Source organism: Bison bison, unplaced genomic scaffold (assembly GCF_000754665.1).
Source record: "Bison bison bison isolate TAMUID 2011002044 unplaced genomic scaffold, Bison_UMD1.0 scf7180017864500, whole genome shotgun sequence".
Classification (NCBI taxonomy): domain Eukaryota; kingdom Metazoa; phylum Chordata; class Mammalia; order Artiodactyla; family Bovidae; genus Bison; species Bison bison.
Window position 1 is genome coordinate 1458994 of NW_011495059.1, and position 11401 is coordinate 1470394.

The 11401-nt window shown below is 45.5% G+C and overlaps 1 protein-coding gene across 1 annotated transcript in view; it reads left to right on the forward strand.

Annotated features, from left to right (window-relative positions):
• The window catches only part of PTPRT (protein tyrosine phosphatase, receptor type, T), an 839242-nt gene that overhangs the window by 133786 nt on the left and 694055 nt on the right, over positions 1–11401 (forward strand). The window contains exon 5 of the mRNA XM_010829234.1: positions 4445–4619. Coding sequence (XP_010827536.1) covers positions 4445–4619 — 175 coding nt within the window. The remainder of the gene's footprint in view (positions 1–4444; positions 4620–11401) is intronic.

The following is an 11401-nucleotide window of genomic DNA, read 5'->3' on the forward strand; positions in this document are numbered from 1 at the left end:
CAGTCCTGAATATTCATTGGAAGGACTGATGCTGAAACTCCAATACTTTGGCCACCTGATGCAAAGAACTGACTCATTTGAAAAGACCCTGATGCTGGGAAAGATTGAAGGCAGGAGGAGAAGGGGACAATAGAAGATGAGATGGTTGGATGGCACCACCGAGTCAATGGACATGAGTTTGAGTAGACTCCGAGAGTTGGTGATGGACAGGGAGGCCTGGCGTGCTGCAATCCATGGGGTTGCAAAGATTCAGACACAATGTAGTGACTGAACAATGACAACAATTCTAAATCATGCCATTTGACCTCTCTCTGCCTCAGTTTCCTCATTTGAGAAATAGCAATATTCTTAGGACTTATTTCATGCCTTATCATGCATCAGAATCACCCAGAGGGTTTTTGAAAGCAAAAGTGTCCTTCCCCCACCCTCATAGTGTTCCTGGTTTATTAGGTCCAGTGTGGGGACAGAAAATTTGCATTTCTAGCAAGTTCCAAGGACTGCTAATGCAGTGAGTCTGGGCACCATCCTTGGAGAACCACCACTCTAGATTATTCTAAGAGCATTGCTCATTCTCTGCTGACCATGTTTTCTTCCTTGAAGGATGCTATTTTAATACTTGGCTTTATGTTTATGTTTTGCCCTTTTTGCTGTTTTGCTGGAATCTTAGCCCTGGCCTATAAATTCTTCTGCGCAGAAATTATACCTTCCACACTCCACACTCTCTTATTTTCTGTTTTGTTAAATAATGAGTACATTTCCAGTGTGATTAATAATAGAATGAGGGAAAGGGAAAAGACAACTCAGATTACCAACCCCAATAAACAGCCTCCACAAAGGTATAGCAGCCCTCGAATTCTCATTAAAATGAACATTTCTCCCAGGTTCCCAGGTCACACTGATGCTGCTCGTCTGCGCCCCACCATTTGAAAAGGACTTCTCCTAGGAACTTTAGGTGGATTAAGCATAGGCCACTTAACACAACACCTGACGCAGACTGAGCATTCAGTTATGTACGTTAATGTGACTTCTACCTAATAAACACTCAGACGAATCCCATGCTTTGAACAAAATATTTATCAAACTCTGTTATGGAACTTTATTCACAGGGGATATATTGACTTTTCAGAGGAAGCAGTGTGTGATTGCAGGGGTGCTTGAGCTTCCCATGTTGTCAGCGTTCTATGGAAATCAGTTCCTAGTCTCTCTCTTTTTAAAAAATTTTTTGAACATAGATTCAGGAGCAGACAACCAGCAAATCTCAAGGCAGTGGCTCATGGGCTTTCCAGAGACCCTATGGTAGGAGGGCATGGCAACCCACTCCAGTATTCTTGCCTGAAGAATCCCACAGACAGAGGAGCCTGGCAGGCTACAGTCCATGGGGTCACAGAGAGTCGGGCACGACTGAAGCGGCTTAGCATGTATGCTCATATAGAGTACTGGCGGAAGAGGCAGAGATAGGAAGGTGCTGGGTAGAATGGAGCAAAGTATGCTTTACGAGCCAGTGCCCCCAGACCATGCTTCTTCTGGGGAACCCAACCTAAGACACTGTTTTGAGTGCCCACTGGGAAATTGATTCAGTTGAGTCATCGACTAGAAGATGATTCATTTTATAACAGATATAGCTCTCCAACACTTGCCACAAGAAGAGGCGTGCCTGGAACTTTCGGAGGAAGGGTGTACTTATGGATGAAAAATATTAGAGGCGGCAAAAGAAGACTTCCAACAAGATGAAGCGGTAACATGGGCCTAAGGGTTTCGTAGAATTTTCCACAGGCTTCAGCGTGCACCATCTGTGTCCTGCACCTCTCTGGCTTTTCCCAGGACTTTGACTTCCCCTCACTGTCCTGCTCTTTCTGAGCATCCCAGCATCTGAATCCCTGTGCACTTACATGGCATTTAATGTCATGGCTGGAAGGCTTTACTCTTTCCCCTTGTCTCCGGGCTGTGGTCCACTTCAGGCTTTTGGCATCCCACCTGCGTCCACTCAAACCTATCCATTGCCTGGGGGCTGAGGTTTCTGAGTCCTTTCCTGCACAATAAAATTTCCCTTTGTTTTCCCCCCTTTTCTTCTCTGCCTCTGTCTGGGGCTGATGGTGGCTGGTACTTGTGCTTCTTACTCATCCTCTCTGCTTTAAATCCCTTCTCCGTGTTGCCCCAGCATTCTGGCCTCTGAGCCTCTCACCATCCCTGGTCTTCTGGAACCCTTTGCGATCTCTGCCTCAGGGCTCCTCCTGGGTGACTGCTCAGTTGCCTTGACCTTGAGCCTCTGCTTGCCCTTGCGTGTGGGCTCATCTCTCTGAACCTCACCTCCACGGCTCCTTGCCCCGGTCCATCACAGCGTTGTTGCCTTTCATGGCTCTGGGCCCTCAGCTCGTCCCTGTCCGGCTGTTGCCTGCTCCCAATATGACAAATGTGATTATCAAAAGGCCTGTTTTTCCAGAGATTTTATAAGACAACCCACAATTTCTTATTCTTCCATGGGAGAAAGCCTGGTGGTTTCAGGAGCTAAACAGAAAAAATGTAAATGGTTCAAGGGGATGCACTTAATCCTCGCTGGAATCTGACATCATTAAGAAGAAAAGTGAAATAATCCTGGAGGAGACATCAACATAAGATTTAAACTTGAAAAAATTAATATTTTTGCACTTAATGAGTCCTTTGCTGTTTGTGTTAATTCCTTATTACTGATGTAACAAGTTCTGCAAACTGAGTGGATTGAAACAATGGACACGTATTACTTTACAGTTGTGGAGATCAGAAGTCAGAAATGGGTCTTATGGGCTAAAATCAAGGTGTCAGTGGGCTGTGCTCCTTCTGGAGGTTCCAGGGGAGAATCTCTCCCCTTACCTTTCCCAGTTTCTGGGGGCCACCCCGCCCTGCATTCCTTGGCTCATGGTTCCTTCCTTCATCTTAAGGAGGTCGCACCACTCTGACCTCTGCCTCTGTCGCCACGTCTCTTTCTCTGACTTTGACCATCCAGCCTTCCTCTTCTGCATATAAGTCCTTTTGTTTGATTCGGAATCTCTCTCCATCTCAACATCCGTAATCACATCTTCAGAATCCCTTTTACTATGTAAAGTGATGTATCTGCAGGCTCTAAGGATTAGAACATAGACATCTTTGAAGGGCTGTTATCCACTTTACCCCACTTCACCTCTAATTTCATGGTTAATTTAGAGCAGCTATCCCCCAGCTTTTAGGCACCAACGACTAGTTTTGTGAAAAGCAAGTTTTTCCACAGACCTTGGGGCTGGGGGTGTGGTTTCAGGATGATCCAAGCACATTCCAGCTATTGTGCACTCTATTTCTATTATTATTAGATTAGTTTCACTTCAGATCATTGGGCATTAGATCCCAGAGGTTGGGGACCCTTGATTTAGAGAGCTTCACTGACACCAGAATATGCTTCAGGTCAAATGTTTTCCATGCCTTCTCATTTATTGGTCACGATAACTCCATAAAGCAAGCCCCAGTATCAGAGCCATGGTTTAAAGGAGGAGCTGAAGGCCAGAGAAATGAAGTTGCCTGCCTGAGTTTGCACAAATGGTATTCACTTGCACTTCTTTTCCTAGCAGTTATTGTAACTTGCTACTGTGAAACAGGGACTTTTTCATACCCAGAATATCACATCTAAGATTCAGGATTGTAAAGACAAAAATGTTGTATTAAAAATGTTGATTCTAGAAATGTTTATCAAGTCAAGAGGCATCAGGGCATGGTGCTGGAGATGAAAAGACCAAAGTCCTGCCCTTGGGCAGCTCACAGTCTATTGAGGGAAACATTTGTTGGAAAAATTGCATGGCAAGTTTGCACCATACATAGGAGAGTGAGGAGCTTTCGAGAAGGTGATATGACAGTCAAGGGCACTTACTGGAAATGCCAATGAGCTGCACCTGGGCTTAAAGGCAGTGAGAGTATCTCCAGGCAGACAGGAGGCTTCGGGCAGTGGAAGCAGCAAATGCCAAGGAGGAGAGGTGTTGAAAAGCCCCCATTCATACTGTGCCTGGGGGACAGATTGGTCCACGTAGGGGGCACGCAGGACCTGTGGCTGGGGTACCAGCACACCAGCTGTTTATTGCCACTTTGTGGGCTATGTTTTCACTGACTTACCTGAGTCTGCTCTTCGGGATACCCTGTGGGTTTTGCTTAAGAGATGAACAAAAATGGGAGGAAGTTTAAAGGGCTAAGTGCCAACCTTATATGCAGATGAGCAAGGAGCCAAGGTGTTTAGAAGGGGCTGTGCCCTCTCTTCCTATGGGCAGGCAGCTGCCCTCTCACATCAGCTCCCTAGCAAAGTTTATTCTTGAATCCTGTCACCTACCGATACCAGCAATGGAGACTCATTATGGAAAGTCATGGGCCCCGCGGGTGTGGGGGTGGGTGGAGCTTCCACGCTGGGAGCCTGTGATACTATGATTTCTCCCTCCTTTTCTCTGTCCTGCAGCAATGGAATGGAAGGGACACGGCCCTTATGGTCACCCGTGTGGTCAACCACAGGCGTTTCTCGGCAACAGTCAGTGTGGCAGACACAACCCAGCGGAGCGTGAGCAAGTATCGCTGTGTGATCCGCTCTGACGGTGGCTCCGGTGTGTCCAACTATGCTGAGCTGATCGTGAAAGGTGAGTGCCGCCACCCACGTGGTTGGTCTCATAGGGATCCTTTGGCCCCAAGCTTTCATGGTGGGAAGAGCTAAGACTGCTGTTTTCTTATCTGTGGTTCCTTCACTCATTCCATAGAATGAAACAGCTTTAAATTCTCCCCATCAACCCACTTCAAAAAAAAAAAAATAAAGTTACTGTAAAATCATGCAATATTTCACTGTCATTCAAAGTTGAGTCTTAGATGTAAGATCTGTACATGAAAGCTTATGGGATGGATGACATGGAAGGCATCTCCAAATTTGGCTTTTTTTTTTTTTTGCATTTAAATTTAGAGTGAGCCAATGTCCTTGTGCTTGGGTGGCATTCTGTTACACTGATCGAGAAAACAATTGTTTCTAAGGGATATTTTATTGAAAACTCGATACAGTGACAATATTTTAGAAGGACTTTTGAAATAAATAACCCCCACCCTACTGACTTTGAATCAATTTTTTCCCAGTTTTCTTGTTCACCTTGAGGAATCTTTGATGTGTTTTTCCATGAAAATATGTACATTCTCCCTTTTCTGAAGGAGCTGGATATTCCATTCATTTTAAAAAGACTCCATAATCTTTGTTACAGTGCTTAATGGTTGTGTGCTATTTCATCAAGTTCATCACAATCATCCTATTTTTAAAAATCTCTGTCATCATTTAGATAATTCCAGGTGTTTTTGTTTTTATCTTTCCTTTGTGCGTGCAGCAATTAACACCTCAATTGAGTTCTTCCGAAGAGAATATTTTTATTCTACTAAACCAGATTATTTCCTTGGATAAATTCCCTAGAGGTAGAGTTGTTAGGCCAGAGAATATGAGCATCTTTATGGATTTTTCTTTGTGTTGCAATATTGCTTTTGAAAAAAAGAAGGTTGACAGCTTATACTGGAAACCAGCAGTGTATGGATGCTCTCATTTTCCAGCATTATGTTCACCGGGTAAAATTTTAATATAACGTAATTTAGTGAATGAAATAGTGGAGCTGTTCATGTTAATGCTAGCTGCAGAATGATACCCAGTGTGTTTGAAGATAGAAGCGTTGTTCAACCCCTGAGAAGTCTCCTGAGTTGGTTCCCTTGGTCAAAGGGTGGGTTGGTGTGGAACCTTGACCTCTCTTTGCCCGCCTATGTAATGATTACCTTTCCTGGGTGAGTCTGCCATCTGAGATTCTCTCTCCTGTGCTGTCCTGATTCCAGATGGATATTCACATGGCTGCCCCTTTGTCATTCATCAGATCTCAGCTTGACTGTCAACATGCCATCTTCTCTGAAAGAATTACCCTCTCCTAGCTCCCCGCCATTCTCATGGTCACATTCTATCACATTGCTTTGTTTCTTTTCCATGCTTCACATTTTCAAATTCTATATTTTTCTTCATTTTCTTGGCAGTTTTGTGTCCCCCTTTAGGATATAAGCTCAGCGGAGTTTGTGCCATCTTCCTTGTGTCTCATGGTTCACAGTCAGCCCCCTAAGCTTCGCAGAGTGCCTGGCATACCAGCGTTCCATGGTTTTGCCCTGCATGATCAGTCATTTCGTTTGACTCAACCTTAAAATATTTGTTGAGTGGTGGATCAGTGAATGAGTTATTGGCCTCAGCAGGAGTTCATCTCATCGTTGGAATTCTGTGAACACTTAAGTTGAAGATCAACAAATTGAATAGTTATGAACAGAACAACTAACAGGAAAAAATCATCTTTAAACTAGTTTACATTGAGTGCCAATATATATCAAAGAAACTATCATTTTGATCCTGTTAGGCTCGTTTCTTGACTTTTTGGTGCTCTATGGCAGAAAGTGAAGAGGAACTAAAAACCCTCTTGATGAAAGTGAAAGTGGAGAGTGAAAAAGTTGGCTTAAAGCTCAACACTCAGAAAACGAAGATCATGGCATTTGGTCCCATCACTTCATGGGAAATAGATGGCGAAACAGTGGAAACAGTGTCAGACTTTATTTTCTTGGGCTCCAAAATCACTGCAGATGGTGACTGCAGCCATGAAATTAAAAGACGCTTACTCCTTGGAAGGAAAGTTATGACCAACCTAGATAGCATATTCAAAAGCAGAGACATTACTTTGCCAACAAAGGTCCATCTAGTCAAAGCTGTGGTTTTTCCAGTAGTCATGTATGGATGTGAGAGTTGGACTATTAAAAAAAAAGCTGAGCGCCAAAGAATTGATGCTTTTGAACTGTGGTGTTGGAGAAGACTCCAACTTATTGGACTGCAAGGAGATCCAACCAGTCCATCCTAAAGGAAATCAGTCCTGAATATTCATTGGAAGGACTGATGCTGAAACTCCAATACTTTGGCCACCTGATGCAAAGAACTGACTCATTGGAAAAGACCCTGATGCTGGGAAAGATTGAAGGCAGGAGGAGAAGGGGACAATAGAAGATGAGATGGTTGGATGGCACCACCGAGTCAATGGACATGAGTTTGGGTGAACTCCGGGAGTTGGTGATGGACAGGAAGGCCTGGCGTGCTGCAATTCATGGGGTCGCAAAGAGTCGGACACGACTGAGCAACTGAACTGAACTGAAGGTTGATCTATGTGATAAAGTGGCCTTTTCAGGTCTTTCCTATTGTCAGTGAATATGTTACTTCTGAGCTGTGCTTTCTGGACGCTCTCTATACCTGTTGTATGGTGATATCCCACACAGCAATGGAAGCCTCCCTCCCCATCCTGAGAATGGACTGTGTTGTCTCCTGTTGTCCCGGTCTCACTAGCACCTTACCGTGCCTGGCACAGTGTTGGTAATGAGTGGATTGGATGAATGACTACTGGGGCTAGTGTCGGGCTCTGAACTGTTCACATGCAGACAAATGGAGTCAGACACTCCATTTCGTCTTTCCTTAGGTCCCCAGGTGTGAAGAAGGAGGTGTGGGGCCAAATGCAGAGGCCTCTTGGACAAAGGATGTGGTTTCCATGGTGAAGCATCATGGCTTTGTTTGAAGGGGTGGCAGGGTGTCCTGGGGCTGTGGTTTGTCCTTTGCTGGCTGTGTTCCTTGGGCTTGAGTTCAACCTGGAGGGGGTAGTACCCTGATACAATCCAGGAGCTGTGGATCTGCTCTGCCCCCTCCCCTGTAGCCCTCACCGGTCCATTTTAAGGGGTGCACTGGGTGACCTTCTTCAGAAGTCTCCTTCACCGTGGGTGAAGTTAGGTTTGTGCTCCTGGTGATGGATCCTGTTTTGTTGCACCTTATTGGAATCCTTAATGGAATATCGCATTTTCTTAGTGCCTGTTTTTCTTCCCTGTTGCACTTCTCTCTTTACATTCACTTGGGGGTCAGCTAGAAACTAGACCCCTTGAATGTAGAAGTCCCTTTACATTCATGATCTTATTTAGTCCTGACTGTGGCTCTGCACCTTGGTTTTATTTTAATTCATTTTACAGCTGTAGGAACATCCACAGCCAGGTTGAGACACAGAGACAAGTCCTTAGGGGCAGAGCGGGGGTTGGCCCAGGGGCTGGATCATGCTATTTAGGCCTCACCTGGAGGGCCCGAGGCTTGTGGCCTTGTCAGCATCTGGCAGCATCGTGTCCTGAACAGTGTCAAAAACATCCAGACAGCAGGCTGGGCTCATAGCAGGGGTCCCTTGACCTATTGCTAACTTTTGTTTTTAACTCATGCATCACGCTCCTGAGTTCCCTTCCTGTCTGGAGTGGGATACCAACTGCCAGATTCCAGAAATGGATTTAACCCTTCCCTACACACACACGCATACACACACACAGACACACACACAGGACTTCCCTCATGGTCCAGTGGCTAAGACTGTACTTCCAATGCAGGGGACCTGGGTTCGATCCCTGATTTTATTTTCTTAGGCTCACTGTGGATGGTAAGCCCCAAATCACTGTGAATGGTGACTGCAGCCATGAAATTAAAGACACTTGCTCCTTGGAAGAAAAGCAATGACAAACCTAGACAGCGTATTAAAAAGCAGAGACATCACTTTGCTGACAGAGATCTGTATAGTCAAAGCTATAGTTTTCCCAGTAGTCATGTGTGGATGTGAGAGTTGGACCATCAAGAAGGCTGAGCACCAAAGAATTGATGCTTTTGAACTGTGGTGCTGGAGAAGACTCTTGAGAGTCCAAGGGACTGAATGGAGATCCAACCAGTCCATCCTAAAGGAAATCAGCCCTGAATATTCATTGGAAGGACTGATGCTGAAGCTCCAATACTTTGGCCACCTGATGGGAAGAACTGACTCATTGGTAAAGACCCTGATGCTGGGAAAGATTGAAGGCAGGAAGAGAAGGGGGTGACAGAGGATGAGATGTTTGGATGGCATCACCGACTTGATGGACATGAGTTTGAGCAAGCTCCAGGAGTTGGTGATGGACAGGGAAGCCTGACGTGCTACAGTGCATGGGGTCATGAAGAATAGGACACCAGTGAGTGACTGAACTGAACCGAACTGAGGTAGATGGGGCAGGACACTTGTCCAGGTCACAATCTTGTTCCCGTATCTGTGGCCCTGCAGAGATCCTTTGAGGCTTCCTATGCAGAGTGGGGATGGGTGCTTCCCTCATGTGCAGAACATACAGGAGGGAATATTAAAGTGGGGGTCATAGGATTTCCCTGGTGGTCCAGTGGTTAGGGCTCTGTGCTTACCCTGCAGGGGCACAGATGCAGTCCCTGGTCGGGGAAATAAGATCCCACCTGCTGCACAGCACAGCCAGCATTTTTTACATTTTTTTTTAAAATGGGGCCCAACATGTAGGCTTGGGAACATTTGGGTCCTGGAGTTCCCACTACGTCAGTCTCCCCAGATTCCTCCTCTATCCACCACCAGTGAGCCAGGGATCTGGAACAAAGGAAAAGTTTCTGGTCCTGCTTGTGCTCGGCCTCCTGACCTCATGGGCCCACTCCGCCTGGCATCACTCATTTGGAACTCAGGCCATGCAGGGGTTGGGAGGTCATAGGACCCTCAGCTCCCGAGGGTGCCAGGAGCCGGAGGTCCCTCTGATGCTGTCTGCGGCAGGTGCTTGTGCTGGGCCAAGCTGTGGAGCGTGGGGACCTCTGTCTCCATTTCTGTCTCTGTCTCTCCCTAGGCAGGTGTGTTTATGGCTGGTTTGTGGCTTGTTTACTGTCCTGGGACTGTGAGCATCAGTGCTTCAGAAAACACCACCTCATTTGAGTGTAGGCAATACAAAATTTTCAGGGCAACACACAGATTAAAATGCAAGCAAATTGGAATTACTTCATTCCAAAGAGCTGTTTATTGAGTTGTGATAATGTACCTGAGTATACATTAGATTACTCAGTAATTGAGGTTTCACTCAATTGACAGTCTGGCCCCTCAACCTACCTGTTCCAGACCACTGCTCATAAATGCACTAATTTGCTGTCTGTTTCTGGGTTTCCTAAAGTCTTTGATTTCAAGGTATTTTAGCTTATCCCAAGGGCTTAGGTTTCCTCAAATATGCAGATGTGGTCTTGATGACAATTTTCTAACTCATAAAAATTTTGTTGGTGGTGGTTTTTTAAAATTTGTCTTCTAACTCCATTTAACAACCTACCATGGTTTCAGAACTTCTTATCAATATACAGATTAGTTCCTCAAAGAAATCCAGTACTGGTGCTGAGAGTCAGATGTTCAGATTTAAGTCCCTTGTGACTTTCTATCAAGGTAGTTGGGCAGGGTCAAGAGTATAGATTTTGTGTATGGATGTCAGCATCCCAAGTTTCAATCTCAGACTTGGCCCCAGCTCTCTGTGTCTTCAGTGAAATTACATGTTCGCTTTGAGCCTCAGGTTCCTCATCTGTTCAATGGGGACAGATATAGCTAGTTGGATCCTTATTACAGGGAGAAAATATATGTATAGCTCTTAGTACAAAATCGGAGAAGGCAATGGCACCCCACTCCAGTACTCTTGCCTGGAAAATCCCATGGATGGAGGAGCCTGGAAGGCTGCAGTCCATGGGGTCGCTGAGGGTCGGACACGACTGAGTGACTTCACTTTCACTTTTCACTTTCATGCATTGGAGAAGGAAATGGCAACCCACTCCAGTGTTCTTGCCTGGAGAATCCCAGGGACGGGGAAGCCTGTTGAGCTGCCATCTCTGGGGTCGCACAGAGTCGGACACGACTGAAGTGACTTAGCAATAGCAATAGTACAAAATAGACACCCACCAAGTCATATCTCCGCTTTTTCATACTGTTCATGTTCCTGGGGTTCTCACAGTAAAAATATGGGAGTGGTTTGCCATTCCCTCCTTCTTTGGACCCTGATGCCGGGAGAAGAGGGTGGCAGAGGATGAGATGGTTAAATAGCATCATGGACTCTATGGACATGAATTTGAGCAAACTCCAGGAGACAGTGAAGGACAGGGAAACCTGGTGTGCTGCAGTCCGTGGGGTCGCAAAGAGTTGGACACGACTTGGCAACTGAACAACAATAGTTATATCTGTAATTATTGATAATCATATTTTACTGTATTCAAGGAGGTATTGATCAAATATCAATACACTGGCTACTTTTCCTTGTTCTGCTTCTTGTTCTATGGTAATTTAAACTTAATCACCTTAAGGTCTCTTTTCTCTGGAACAACATTAGGGAATGGGATTGGGGTCATCAAACACAGCCCACCGGTCCAAGTTGGTTGCAGAGATGCTTCACTTGGTTGCATTGTCTTTTTTTTTTCTTTTAACATTTTGTTCCACTCCTTAAATTCTTCTTGCAGTTGCGTCGGTTTGGCCACACTGAGCCTGCACGTTAGGGTGGCAGCAGTGGGCTGGTATGGCTGCCCTGTCCC